The 15,610-nt window shown below is 40.1% G+C and overlaps 1 protein-coding gene across 1 annotated transcript in view; it reads left to right on the top strand.

Annotated features, from left to right (window-relative positions):
- Positions 1 to 15,610, top strand: part of LOC136881047 (uncharacterized) — a 341,118-nt gene that overhangs the window by 296,977 nt on the left and 28,531 nt on the right. Inside the window, exons 4-5 of the mRNA XM_067153643.2 lie at positions 6,698 to 6,831; positions 14,882 to 15,191. Coding sequence (XP_067009744.1) covers positions 6,698 to 6,831; positions 14,882 to 15,191 — 444 coding nt within the window. The remainder of the gene's footprint in view (positions 1 to 6,697; positions 6,832 to 14,881; positions 15,192 to 15,610) is intronic.

Raw genomic sequence — 15,610 nt, forward strand, 5'->3', positions numbered from 1 at the left:
GGAAACCACGGAAAGCCATTTTCAGGGCTGCTGACAGTGGGGTTCGAACCTACTATCCTCCGAATACTGGATACTGGCCGCACTTAAGGGATTACAGCTATCGAGCTCAGTAGGTCGAATAGGATAGATGAAAATGAGGAGCCTAGGACAAGTAAGTAGAAATAGTCAGGGCTCAGTTAAGGAGCCCGTGGCCGCCAACCTACGTTCACAGTTTAAGATTACCTGAGGCCCCTTTCAGCCGCCTCTTACAACAGCCAGGAGATGCCGGTGTTGTTATTCTACCTCTACTAGCCACAGGGGTGATGTAACCATCGCAACCACTGTTCCTCAATGTACAGTAGGTCAGTAGCGACATCTTCTCACTGTGCGCTTTCTTCCTGTACCTAAGAGCTTGAGAAAATCTCGTGTCAAGTGAACCCCGTTCTACTCCTCAGTCCAGATTTAAAATTCTTGAATTGGCCTTAAAACGAACCCAGGACGTTGGAATGAGACACAAGTAAGCTATCTCTACACCGCGGGGCTGGTTTTATTACCTCACAATTCATGAGTTTTACTATTCTTTTCCGGATACACTCATCTTTCTTTCGATTTATCGGAACTATTTATCTCCGCTGTGGGTGGACTCAGAGTTTGCACTAATCTGTACCCCTCGTATCTCATAAGGGGCTACTAAGAGGGGAACAATCAACCAATCTGTACTCTCTCTCGCGTCTTCTAAACCCGAAAAATTATCCACGATTCTAGCTTTTCCCTCTAGCGAAGACATAGTTACATATAATTTTTAAAAGTCAAGCGTTATATTTTTGGATCTAAAAACTAGTTCTATAACCACTAATTGGTATGTATTTTATTTCACATGTTTGTCTAATACGTTTGCCATATTTATAAGCAATTTCTGACTACAAAGACATCTATATACATAAGAATTCCAGTAATCTCTCCAGGTACTGTGCCAGGAAAAATGTCTTTAGCCGCTGATGTTGTTGTTCGAGTCATCAGTCCATAGATGCAGCTATCCATGCCATCCTATCCTGTGCTAACATTTTTATTTCTACGTAACTACTGCATCCTACATATGCTTTAATCTGCTAGTCATATTCATATCGTGGTCTACCCCTACCGTTTTTTACCACTATCACTTCCTTCACAAACCAACTGAACAAGTCCTGGGTGTCTTAAGATGTGTCCTATCATTCTATCTCTTCTTCTCGTCAAATTTAGCCAAATCGATCTCCACTCACCAATTTGATTCAGTATCTCGTCAATCGTGATTCGATCTATCCATCTCACCTTCAGCATTCTTCTGTAACACCACATTTCATATTTATATTCTCTTTCTTTCTGAGCTAGTTATCGTCCATGTTTCTCATCCATACAATGCCACGCTCCACACGAAAGTCTTCAAAAACATCTTTCTAATTCCTATATCATTGTTTGAAGTGAGCAAATTTCTTTCCTAAAAAAGCTCTTCCTTGCTTGTGCTAGTCTGCATTTTATGTCCTCCTTACTTCTACCATCGTTAGTTATTTTACTACCCAAGTAACTATATTCATCTACTTCCTTTAAGACTTCATTTCCTAATCTAATATTCCCTGCATCAGCTGCCCTCGTTCGACTGCACTCCATTACTTTGGTTTTGGACTTATTTATTTTCATCTTGTACTCCTTACCCAAGACTTCGTCCATACCATTCAGCAGCTTCTTGAGATACTCTTCAGTCTCAGATAAAATAACGATATTATCGGCAAATCTCAAGGTTTTGATTTCCTTTCCTTGGATTGTGATTCCCTTTCCAAATTCCTCTTTGATTTCCTTTACTGCCTGTACTATGTAAACATTGAAAAGGAGGTGGGTCAAGCTGCAGCCTTGCCTCACTCCTTTCTGGATTGCTGCGTTTTCTTTTTTTCAAAGCCCTCGATTCTTATCACTGCACACTGATTTTTATACAGATTGTAGATAATTCTTCGATCTAGGTATCTGATCCTAATCACCTTCAGAATCTTAAATAGCTTGATCCAGTCAACGTTATCGAATGCCTTTTCTAGATCTACGAATGCCATGTACACGGGATTGTCTTTTTGATTCGATCCTCTAAGATCAGGTGTAAAGTCAGGATTGCTTCACGTGTTCCTACATTTCTTCTGACCGGGCGAGTTGGCCGTGCGGTTAGGGGCGCGCGGCTGTGAGCTTGCATCCGGGAGACAGTGGGTTCGATTCCCATTGTCGGCAGCCCTGAAGATGGTTTTCCGTGGTTTCCCATTTTCACACCAGGCAAATGCTGGGGCTGTTCCTTAATTAAGGCCACGGCTGCTTCCTTCCAACTCCTAGGCCTTTCCTATCCCATCGTCGCCATAAGACCTATCTGTGTCGGTGCGACGTAAAACCACTAGCAAAAAAAAACATTTATGGGCCTCTCCGCAGACCGTAAAAGTAGTTAGTGGGACGTAAAGCAAATATTATTATTATTATTATTATTATTATTATTATTATTATTATTATTATTATTATTATTATTACATTTCTTCTGAAGCCAAATTGTTCTTCTCCCAACTCAGCTTCAAATTGTTTTTCCATTCTTCTGTAAATAATACGTGTTAACATTTTGCAAGCATGAGATTCTAAACTAATGGTGCGGAAGTTTTTCACACCTGTCAGCACCGGATTTCTTGGAAATAGGTATAGCAACATTCCGCCGAAAATCGGATTGGACTTCTCCTGTTTCGTACATCTTGCACACTAAATGGAATAACCTTGCCATGCCGGTTTCTCCTGAGGCAGTCGGTAATTCAGAGGGAATGTCATCAATTCTAGGTGCCTTATTCCTATTTAGGTCACTCACAGCTCTGTCAAATTCTGACCTCAAAATTGGGTCTCCCATTTCATCAGCATCAACAGCCTCTTCTTGTTCCAGAACCAAATTATCCACATCCTTTACCTTGATACAACTGTTGGATATGTTCCTGCCATCTTTCTGCTTTGTCTTCTTTCCCTAGACGTGGCTTTCCATCTGAGCTGTTAATATTCATACACCTAAATTTCTTTTCTCCAAAGGTTTCCTTGAATTTCCTGTATGCAGCATCTACCTTTCTTAGGACCATACAACCTTCGACATCCTTGCATTTCTCCTTCAGCCATTCTTCCTTAGCTACCTTTCTATCCAATGGATTCTTTAATCGCCTGTACTCTTTTCTGCCATCTTCATTTCTAGCATTCTTGTATTTTTGTCGTTCGTCTCCTGAGTTATCCACTGATCCTTAGTTGATCTTTTCTTCCTTCCCAACATTTCTTCAGCAGCCCTACTTACTTCATTTTTCATGACTATCCAGTCTTCCTCTATTGTGTTTCTTTCAGCCTTTTCATTTTGCCCTTGTGCAACATGTTCCTTGAAACAATACCCCACACTCTTTCTTTGAACTTGTCCAGATTCCATCTTCTTGCATTCTTCCCTTTCTGCAATTTCTTCAACTTCAGGTGGCATTTCTTGACCAACAAGTTGTGTTCAGAGTCCACGTCTGCTCATGGGAAAGTTTTGCAATCCAACACCTGGTTTCTGAATCTCTGCCTAACCATAATGAAGTCTATTTGACACCTTCCAGTGTCTCCAGGTCTCGTCCACGTATACAGCCTTCGTTTGTGATGTTTGAACCAAGAATTGGCAAGGACTAAATTATGATCGGTGCAGAATTCACCCAGCCGACTTCCTCTTTCGTTCCTTTGTTCCAATCCGAATTCTCTTACTGTATTACCTTCTCTTCCTTGGCCTACCACTGCATTCCAGTCTCCCATCAAAATTAGATTCTCGTCACCTTTTACATATTGTATTACATCCTCTATCTCTTCATATATTCTTTCGATTTCCTCATCATCCGCTGAACTGGTAGGCATATAGACCTGCAATATTGTGGTGGGCATTGGTTTGGTGTATATCTTGACGACAATAATTTTTTCACTATGCTGGTCGTAGTAGCTCACCCGCTGCCCTTTTTTCTTATTCATTATTAAACCAACTCCTGCATTTTCTCTGTTTGATTTTGTGTTGATAATTCGATAGTCGCCTGCCCAAAAATCCTGTTCTTCCTGCCAACGTACTTCACTTGTACCATCTACATCTAACTTTAGTCTATCCATCTCTCTTTCCAGATTCTCTAACCTACCAAAACAATTCAAACTTCTAACGTTCCACGCTCCGACTCGTAGAATGTCAGTATCCATCTTCCTGATGATCGCCCCCTCTCGTGTAGTCCCCACCCGGAGATCCGAATGGGGGACTAGTTTACCTCCGGAATATTTTATCCGGGAGGAAGCCATCATCAGTGCATCATTCATACAGAGAGAGCTGGATGTCCTTGGAAGTTAGTTACGGCTGTAGTTTCCCCCTGATACTAGCTTGAAAAGCATGGAATATTTCTAAGGGATGGAATGTAAGCATTGGAGTTGGTACAGACAGGGGTATTATTTCATTGAATTTCTATTATTTTGAAAATCGGGTTTTATTCTTCATCTTAAACGAATTCACATAACGTTTTACACAAGTTGAGTTGATGCGTTGTAGCAGGTTGGAACCTCCGGACTCCGGGATGATTACTGGGGTCGGTCTGGACAGGGACCACACCCGTCCTTGATGCGAAGTTCTCGAAGTTGTAGAATTTCTCGAATTTCTGGAGGATTAGAAGTTCTCGAATTTATAGTTGCACACGTTGCGGGGTTTGCTGTCGCACGAGAATACTGAGAGGTGGGGCGTGACAAGCACACAAGTCCCCCGTATGGTATTCAATTCACTTGTACCACTGTCAAATAAATTAATTTCTGCTTTAAGTACTGTATTGATTCATTATAAGTAGGATACCTCAAATGTTAATGAAAATGGCACTTGAATGTTTGACTCAAACACCTCGTTGAATGACACATGTCAAAGGTTCATGAAATTAACACTTGAAAAGAAAACAATTGGACTGAGTAACTTATCACACGTTGCATGCCAGCCGAATTGATACTTGGGAAAATTATGTACATAGTTACAATGTCAAGTTCGCGACGTAACTCCGCTGATATTGGCACGACAGTCTGAAGCATTCTGTTAGGTCGCTAACTTGTTTTATCACTGTTCCAAAGTGACTGGCTTCCTTATTATTATTATTATTGAAACACATCTCTGTACGTAATATTTACATTTCATGCAAGTTCAGGACATATTAGCATGTTTGTTATAAATTAAATAAATTTAATGGCACTATGAGAATGTTCTACACTGTCTGTAAATAATTATTGAAATTACCTGCACTGTTCAACACTGTATAGATATAATTATTGAAGTTTAAGTGCATTTGAGGACTGTTCAAAACAGTATATAAATAATTATTAAGGTTTAACTGCACTTGAAGAATGTTTAACACTGCCTGTGAATAATTATAAGGAAGTAGAAAGTATAAGTTTAAATGCGGCACTGAAAAAATCTATGTTCACTCGGAACTTCACGAGAAGAAAACACAAGTTCAAATGTGGCATTCGGAAATATCTATGTTCCCACAGTTTATTATGACAACGCAAGTTCAATATGACTCTTGGAAATATTACAACACTTGGAGAAATTGTAACACGTGGACAAATTCTATGTTCCTTTGGAACGCCACTGTTTGTAAAGAAACCAAAGTCCTAATATGGCACTTGAATAAAAATACTATGTTCGACTGAAACCGAGCACTAGAGAGTCAGAGTGTCGTCTCATCGAAATACCGAGTCCCGACAGGACATAGCTTCGGTCTGCCGCACTTGTAGAGCTCCACCCGACAGTCGGATCGCAGAGACGGTGGAGTTTTACTGTCTGTCTGTAGCCTAGATCGCCGTGCGTTTATACTTGGAGCCGATGAAGCATCTCGAAACGTGGATGTTATCCACCTCTATAACTCCTAAAGTGTCCGTAATATTAGATTATTATTCATATTAGTAAACCAACTCCTTTGGCCACAGGAGTCCCGGGCTCGATTTCCGACAGGGTCGGAAATTTTAACCATAATTGGTTAATTTCGCTGACACGAGGCTGGGTGTATGTGTTGTCTTCGTCAGCATTTCATCCTAATCCCGTCGCGTAGGTCGCCTACGGGCGTCAAATCAAAAGACCTGCATCTGGCAAGCCGAACTTGTCCTCGGACACTCCCGTCACTAAAAGCCGTACGCAATTTCATTTCATTTTTACTCCTAAAATACTTTGTAGATTTGCTCAAGAATTTGATAGTTTGCAGCTGTTATTATAGCCTCAACGTAGGCAGTGGAAAAATAATTGTATCTTAACTCCAAATATACTTTTTATAGATGGATCGGAACATTACCATATATGGTCATGCTCGCTGAGTGAGTCCAGCCAAAGGCGCTCACGACACTGCTGTGTACGTCAGGCGAGTTCGGCGGGTTTGTCTATCCTTCACCTCGCGCGAAGTTTAACTCTCATACTTCGAGCTAGCTTTCTCGTAGGGGTGTTTCCGGTACTGAACACGATCCCGTTAAAATTCATCTAATCATGGAATTGATGAAACGAATGTGTCTCTCCCTTCAATATTATTCCAGTCCTACTCTTTTTCTCATTCACACGCATGCGTCAATATCCCTCACACTTAGTCTTATATACTCATACTGACTTCGTTTCTTATGAAATTTAGACAATGTCGAACTACCTGTTGCTCACTGAGTAATCATTTTTCAGAAGTGCCCGGTGGTCGCCCTACCATCAGTGGAGTTAAGCCCAGGTACCGACTAGGAGACATGCTACACAGTAACTGCTCGTCTCCGTGGTCGAGACCCGCCGCCAAACTCACATGGCTCGTCAACGATGTACAGGTGAGTTCATACACAAGAAAGTAGTTCTTGATGAGATTCCTTTATTTACATTAATACCTCAGACTTTCTTCTTCTTATTATTATTATTATTCTTGTTATTATTATTACAGAATTGCTGACCCTATACTATCAATGCTTGCCCTTGCAAAAATATCTTCGACAGGCAATACACATATCACCAATGGCGACACTAGCTAAAGGACTAGTTGACATGTTTCGTGAAAGGAATACGATTAAAACTTGTTTGAAATTAATTGTTTAATTCAAAATCTGTTTTCTTATACAATGTCAAAAATGATATATTTCTCAATATATTGTAAAATAGTCGTATCGGAAACTAAGAACTTATGTTATGAATTTACGAAAGGAGACCTTCTAAATGCGCTTTCGTAATTTACACCATATCATCAGATATTGTCTTTGAGACACAGTCTTCAGAAATATTTCTGGCCTTAAAATGGTAAACATACTCCATACAAAGTAAAATATGTTTTTCAGGGAAATAAATGTACTTATATAAAACAAATATACGTGAATTAGGAAATCTTTGAGTGGAGCGTTTCACTGAACGAAAATGAAATATGATTAATAATTGTTTCAGGAAAAAAGGGAATAGAAGCATTTGAAATATGTGGTGTTATATACGATAAGAATACTGAAGGTGAGGTAGGTAAATCAGGCTCTACATAAAGAACTTAGGTTGTACATTAATATTAAATTATTAGTCGGTTACTTAAGGATAGAAACGTTTGGTAGAGTGTTCAAAAAGTACAACAAAAGTACAGAGCTCAAAATAATAGATGTGTCATTGCTGAGTGAATAATCCTATGCAGAGTACTTTTATTTTTGGTCTATTTCTTCTTCCTTATATTTCTACGTTTTACACTTTTCACAACGTGGCTACATATTTTTTCCGAGAACTATTCACAGGATTTTAAATCAAGAAAATAACTCATAAGGCGAAGGTTGTCTAACTTCCAAGCATATGTCTAAGTATCGTTCATAGACTATGTACTGTAGCAGTAAATTTTAGCTTAATCATGTGTTGTGACAGTTTGTTAGTTGGAATACTTTTTAATACTAACAAAACTAGTTACGCGTGATTGCAATGATTGCGATGTTCTCTCCCCCAATTGTTGGTGATACATTCATTCATTCATTCATTCATTCATTCATACAGGATTTTAATTACATTGCGATAGAACTTACCTTTGATATGTGTACTATGATGGTAATTAGATCCTCACTAAGTATTATCCTTATGGAAAAAGGAAAGAACAATGACTTCTTAAAATTCACGGAAATAGAATATGAAGAAATATTTCCAGCTAACGAAGACTCCGATGTCATAAAATGTGTATAAAAACCATTTGGGTTTACTGGTGCCATAAGTTAAGATAATGATAATATCATCTAAGTAGGCTATATGGATTAAACAAAAAATGAAAAATTTCGTCACCTTCAGTGTTTAATGTGTTGTGAATATGTGTGTGAAATTCCTTTGGTCTATCTCGAACATCACAAATGCTATGACAATTTCAAATTGTTGTAGTGATTCGTTTATTCACCTACCCTGAAATGTTTAATTGTTTCTTACACAATCAAGTTCTCCTGCGTATTATATCAGGGTAAGAGTACAGGAAAGACACACTACTTAATAAAGGTAAAGTGTCCAAAATTTTCATACTCAAAAGTCCACATTCCTCCTTTATTCTTTTTGGCCGGGAAAAAATAATGCATTCATGGTAACCGTTACGTATTTTTTCCTATTTGTTGTTATACGAGAAATTCGGGGCATTTTACTATATTGGATGAAACAAGGCGTTATTTCTTAATAACAGACTTGTGTGAGTTCATGTTTCACTGTTTATCTTTGGAAAGGCTAACAGTAGTTGACTTAAACACAAAAGAAAATGTGAAAGCAAGGTATTTAAGCCGAGCATATCAGAATTCCTGAGGCTTGTAACTGGGGAGCTTCTGTTAGCGACCATGGTGATCACTGTTAAGTATGGTACTTCTTCTACTTGTATCTGGCTACTCATTTTTAAATTTTCCCCTCTTTTCTGACTCCGCCAATACTTGTGGCTCTTTATTCCCCTTTCCTTCCTTTTGCCCATATCTTTGAGGATTACTTCATATAAGAAATGGAAAAGTTCCAAATGGAAGCAGCACGATTTGTTCCAGGTGCTTTCTGACAAGAAAGGTGTGTTACGAAAATGTTGCGAACTTTGCACTCGGAAGACTTGAGAGTAAGGAGAAGAGCTGCTCGGCTAATTGGAATATTTCGAGCTGTCAATATAGAGATAGTGTAGAATGACATTAGTACACGAATAGGATTGATTGGAGCTTTAAAGCAGGAAAGATCATAATATGAAGTTAAAGTTGAAATTCAAGAGGACAAATTGAGGAAAATTTTTCATTTATAAGAAAAATTAGAAAATGGAATAATTTATCAAGGAAACTGTTCGATAAATTTCCTGTCTTAAGCCGTGTGCAGATTTGGCAACACCGCCTCACAAAGCCCATTTGAATTCGCTCGTGATCTGATTGGCTGACCTCAGCAAGTAAGATAATGACAGTGGCGTGAGACATCAATTTTTAAAATTATTTATCAGAGTGACCAACTCTCTAACACTCATATATCCAGTTCACGTTGTTTTCAGCCACCCTGTGTGTACTCGTCATGACCTCATATACTGAAATATTATTTTCAACTAATTTCTCCTTTGTTTATTTCGTTGGTATACATGGGAAGTGAAATTAATACAGCGGTTATCACAGACAAAAGATTCCTGTATTCTCATGACGTTATGCTTTACGTACAGTAGCAGTAATTATGAAGTCTCTGTGTTACGCCCTGGGATTTCATCCGCAGAATATTCCTCTGGGCATTAGGGCGTGAACCTCAGTGCGTCTGCCATTCTAGGTGTGGTATTCACAGAGAGATCTAAAGGTGTGATACCACGAAACAAAGCTCGGGCTACATGTACATACAAGATGTACAGCACGTAATAGAACAGCAAGTGCTCTTAAATACTTACACCATGAAACAGGGGTCTGCCCATAAAGGATGTTCGGTTCACGTGGAAAAACGTGGGTTTGACTCCCCGTTGGAATAAGATATCCACTTCTGGTTAGCATGTACCGCACCAGTTGAAATGTACATCATTTGAATGAATCAGATTTGGAAGCGTTCAGCTCAAGTGATTATGAATATATATTGTTAGCAATTGTACAAATATTTCTTCATCAGCAAGAACTAGTAAAAAATAAAGTAATATAATAGTAAGAGGAGAAATTCGGGTGAAACCACGGTGTTCTATCCATTCGACTCCAAAACTCAGTGCCCTGGGTTCGAATTCCAGTGACTTACGGTGAGATTTTCACTAATAGCTGTGTTTAAGAGTCTTAAACGTCCGCCATGTCCAAAATTTAATCTGTATGCTCCATTGATCCCAAGAAAGATTGGGAAGGTGGCGTATTTATTTTTTCTATTTGTTATTATACGAGAAATTCGGGGCATTTTACTATATTGGATGAAATACGGCATTATTTCTTAATAACATACTTGTCTGATTTCATGTTTTACTGTTTATCTTTGGAAAGGCTAACAGTAGGTGACTTAAACACAATAGGAAATGTGAAAGCAAGATATTTAAGGCGAGTTCTTGGTATCTCCAAAATGACAGCTTCAAGATTAGCATATAAGCTAAGCAACGAGCCATTCTTAACAGAAGAGCTCAGAATCAAGTTACAACTACCTTCTACCCGTCAAGAACAGCAACATCTGAAAACGAAATAATAAAAAAGAAATATGATTCACCTGGACTTCTTTTCTACAGATGCCATGTTAGATCGGAATTGGGCAGGTCCGAATAATCGCTTGCGCAGCGCTCATACAAGATTAGCAGTACATGGCTTTCATCATAAGATGTGCATACGAGCAGGTTTTCACGAGCCAAGTTAACGATGTGCGTGTGTGTTCCTTTTGCGGGAATTTATGTGAACGGTATCACTTCAACAAGTGTAAAGAAAGAACTAAATTACTGCTGGCATATAGTGAAAATCATACTTATGTATGTTATTGTATGGCCTTTCGGCTGAAATAAATTCTTCTTATCATTTATCACATGTGCAATATATTTTACTGTATGCTAGAACAAACACTACCCCCATGATTGTCAGGAAGTATACAAGAACAATTTATGCTTTGCTAAATATATAGTGTCCTATTACTGAAAAATAACTTTTCAGGAATGACAATAACCACGCTCTTTATCAGTGGTGAACGAAGCTTGAATATTGCAGGGAATTTCTCAAAAGTTCCCTTGCACCGACTTGGGATCGGGTGATAGAGTTTTTACAGTCTTTCGGTATCAAGTAGACATAAAAATGAATAGTTTATTACGAGATGAACACCCAGAGATTAACCCTTTGCTAAAGCTGTCATCTTTTATTTAATCTCAGACTAGGACTTTCCAATAATGCAAACTTTACGTTGGTATAGCTAGGTTGGTTTAACCCCTGATTCATTCTATAGCTTATAAAATAAACTTGATGAGTGTTGGAATCGCTTTCTAAACGACTGGGCTGCATATCAAGTGTAGTGCTATCATTAAGCTATAACTACGATGTATTATTTCAAATCACACATAGATACGCTTGCGCTGTGTTCTGTTTGAACGTGCGTGGTACTTCATTGTAGTCAGTACAGAATAAAGCCAAAGTGCCTAGAAGAGAGATAAAATGTCTAATACTTAACAAAAAATTAAATTCATAAATACGCAAAGTATATTTAATTGAGAATATTGTCGCAAAAGGTAGTGCAGTGGTTTCATAACATACGCCATATACGCCGCCAAACTTTGGAGGAGCGCCGCGCCGATGATATCCCGTTGTTGTGAGCTTACTCAGTAGTTAGAGATGATAAAATGACGTCATACTCTCGTGAATGTCATTATTCTGTAAAAGCTTTAATCATGTCGAAGTACAGAACTGAACTCAACATCGATAAAAGAAGTACGGTTCTTGTAATATCAAAAATTACACAACATACCGTGAACTAATTAAAGATTCTCATTAGGACAGTGAAATTGAACACAAATATACCACAGTTTTGTAATAATAACAACGATGTTAATTTGTTATAACAGGCATTGTAACGTATTGCGTATTGTCTGAATCGCAGAAATTATCGTGAAATTGAGGATCGATGTGGAACGCCGCTCCAGTTCTGTCCAACGTCAAACTTCTTGCCCTTCCCCCCTCTCTTCTAACAACATGATTGACAAGTTGATGAATATAGTGTGTGTGAGTGTGTGTGTGGTGTTGGAGGTTGGATATGAAGTGAAATGAATCTTTGTAGCTTTTTAAAACTAAGTTGACTCGTCAGTAATATTACATATATTTTTTCTGCTTCAAACAATCATTTTAATATATTTATTGTTACTTGACTTAATTTCTATACCTACGCTAAAATATGAGGTTTGTAAGTAAAGTAGTAGCTAGTCCAGACACTCGCAGGAGATCGGACATGCAAAAATAGGATATGGGAGTGGTCAGGCGGCGCTGTTGTCGATGTGTTAGAGTGTTGTTGCTGTGTTTTGTTGAAGTTAAGAGTGTCGATTTCACCGGTCTAAAGCTTGTTTTCAAAAGGTGGTCAGCGTTGGTGGATTAAAATCGAGGTTGCGCCTGGGAAAAATCCATCAGAATGTTATCGAGGATTACGTGAAGCCTATGGCGAGAATATACTACCGTATAGCAGGGGCTCTCAGGGTGCATGCGCCTGGTGCATGCACTGTGCACGGTGCAAAAGACGACTTCGCTTGGTTGCCCAGAGTGCAGACCCCCACTCCTCGATTTGGAGCAATAGCGCTGTCTCTCTCTTTCCCCACGCTCGCTCCCCCTGTCTCCATCTTCCTCACTTGCTCCGTAGCGCTCCAAATCCGAGCCGAGTCGAGCCGAGCTTAGCCAAGTAGCCCAGAGACGAAGCGTTGGTCCGAGCCGAGCTAAGTGGAACCGATGCACAGTGCACGGAGCTCTTGCGCCTCGATTTGCACGCGTGAAATTTTGGTCGTTTGAGAGGCCCTGCCGTATAGGATGGGTCAAGTCGTTTCGTGAGGATTGGAATGAGACTGCGGATTCCTCAAGATCAGATAAACATCGTGAGTGGTCTCGTTTCCGTAGACCATCGATGGACTGTCAGGAAATTATCCGTCGAGGTTGGTCTCAGTCATCAAAGGGTGTGGCACATACTGACGAAATGTCTCAATATGAAGAAAACTGCATCGCGGTGGATTCCACATCAACTCACCGATGCAGAATAATGGCACCGGTGTGCACTTTGCTGACATCCACCCGGAAAGATATCGCAACGAAGGAGACGCATTTCTGCATAGTATTGTCGCCATTGATGAGTCAAGAGCATGAGCCTACGAGCCTGAATTAAAGCGTCAATCGAACGAATGGCGTCACTCAAGTGCACCACGTCCAAGGAAATTTGGACAGGAACCCGGTCGGGAGAAAGCTATGCTGATTGTGGCATGTGAATACAAGAGTGTTATTCTTACACATGCTGCACCTGAGGGACAAACCGTCAACAGTGACTACTATTGCCGATTCCTGGAGTGACATCTGTGTTACACACATCCACGTTTATTGCAATATCAAGCTCTTATTGCAATGGGAGGTCTTGGGACCCTCTCCGTACTCGTCAGATATGAGTGCTTCAGTGCTTGTGACTTCGACCTGTTACCGAAGTTGAAGGAACCCCTCCGAGGCGGCCGATTTCCTGACGTAGCATCTGTTACACGTCCATTACTGCCATCAAGAGAGAACGCCTTGTTAACGGTCCGTGACGGATTCCCGACATTTGGCAATATGTAATGCCATGACGAATATAAGAGCAAGTGTGAGTACTCCTCGAGTTCAAGCGCGCCCCGCCAGGCAGCACTTGAGCGGGCAAACTCCACAGTACCGATCATCTGGTTTTAGGAAAGATGTCAGAGGAGACGTATTATTCCGTAAGTGATAAGTATGTGAACTGCCTTTAAAAAATAAGTGAGAGATTACAATTAAAATATCGCGGCAGGGGCCAATGGAAAAAGTGGTACATGGAAATATGAGCTACGGCCGTCACTACATGTTGCGGAAAGCACAGGTTGCTGGAGTGTACATATACAGATAAATAGCACCCAGCATATTAAAACAAACACCCATGAACTACTACTCAACTCATCAACTCAATGTATCGGGTACAGGACTTTCGAAAGCTTGCGTGAAGATTTGGCGGCAAATTAGGGAAAAATGTGAGGGACTGCTCCTGTATGTAATTTCCATATCACACAAGAAATGTCCACTTTTTCACCATTGGCTATAACATTATATAATTTTCCTATCAAATCATCAGAGAAATGAACATGACAAATTCCGCGATAACTCAGTAACCTTCCGTGGAATAGCTCTGGCCTATTTTTCAAATTGACTTCCATCCTTCAGTGGTAACAAAATTCGCACATCAACAACTACTCTACCATAGACTGACTTACAGCCAGGCATAATACGGCATGCTGCAATTACATTAATTAAGCCACGTAAGATACGTGCTTGAAGTACACAAAACACAATTAACTGAGTTTAGGAACTGAAAGCAAAGAAAATTCATCTTGTTCATTGAAATATCTTGCACAGTAACGTCTCCCACACTTTTCTTTACCCGGCTTGCCGGAACTATTGGATAACGTGTTGGATATAATCGCTTGCAGTGCTTGCAGTGGCGAGACCACAAACTACCATGCTATAATGGCTGAGTCCTCACACTTGCTCTTATATTCGTCATGGTAATACACCTTGCGAGTGACTACACTAAAAATAATGTAATGCCATTGTACTCGTTAGTTAATTAAATATTGTATTCTATTAATATTGCCAGTACTTTACTTCCAGCCCTCGTAAATAGAAAAATAACCTACTATGATAACTATCAGGAGGGCGCCGCCAGTGCAAGGAGCCATTTAGGAATAATATGATTAATATTTGTTTATTTTCCTAGGCGACGCCTGCGCAGTTGGTCCACTACTACCCTATGAAGGACTCCCGCACCAACAGAGAGATGTCTCTGTTGGGCCTTCAGATCCTGGTAAAGCCTCAGCACTTTCTGGCAGGGAGGCTGAAGATCCGCTGCATTGCGGGTATCCATGATCTCTACTGGCAGAGCACTGAGAAGAGTGTGGAGGAGGATCGACCGAAGGGCATCAAGCTGGGGGCTGTAGGTCCTGAGTTTGTGCCCAAACTGCCTCCCGAAGCTTTCACTTCACATCCTCACTTCAGAGACGACCTTTACGACCAGTATCAAGTAAGAGGTGAGCTTTTAATACGATTGAGGGTGAGGGCTCTTGTGATTCTTGTGAGGATGGGGGGATGTCACTGATACTTGTATGATGGTTTTCTCTAGTCACGATCGGCCAATGCCGATGATTAGAACTGTTACTGATTCAATGTTACCTCATGTTCTGGTTCTTATGCCGGTTTTCTCATAACCCGATTGGTCACGTGTGCGAACTCTGTCACACCTGCGGACTTGGCCTTGTTTTGCTGCTAGATGTCCCCTATGGGGAGGGGGGGGGTTGGTACTGTTCACTATAGTTTCCTTTTTTTATGAATAGCAGTGCTTTGCATGAATACGGAGGGGCGTGTACTGAGATGAACATAGAACCTCAGACCCGGAGCCCAAAAAATTAATCAACCGACGCTAATGTTAAAACTGTCAGTCGCATGTGCA

Source organism: Anabrus simplex, chromosome 9 (assembly GCF_040414725.1).
Source record: "Anabrus simplex isolate iqAnaSimp1 chromosome 9, ASM4041472v1, whole genome shotgun sequence".
In the NCBI taxonomy this organism is placed as follows: domain Eukaryota; kingdom Metazoa; phylum Arthropoda; class Insecta; order Orthoptera; family Tettigoniidae; genus Anabrus; species Anabrus simplex.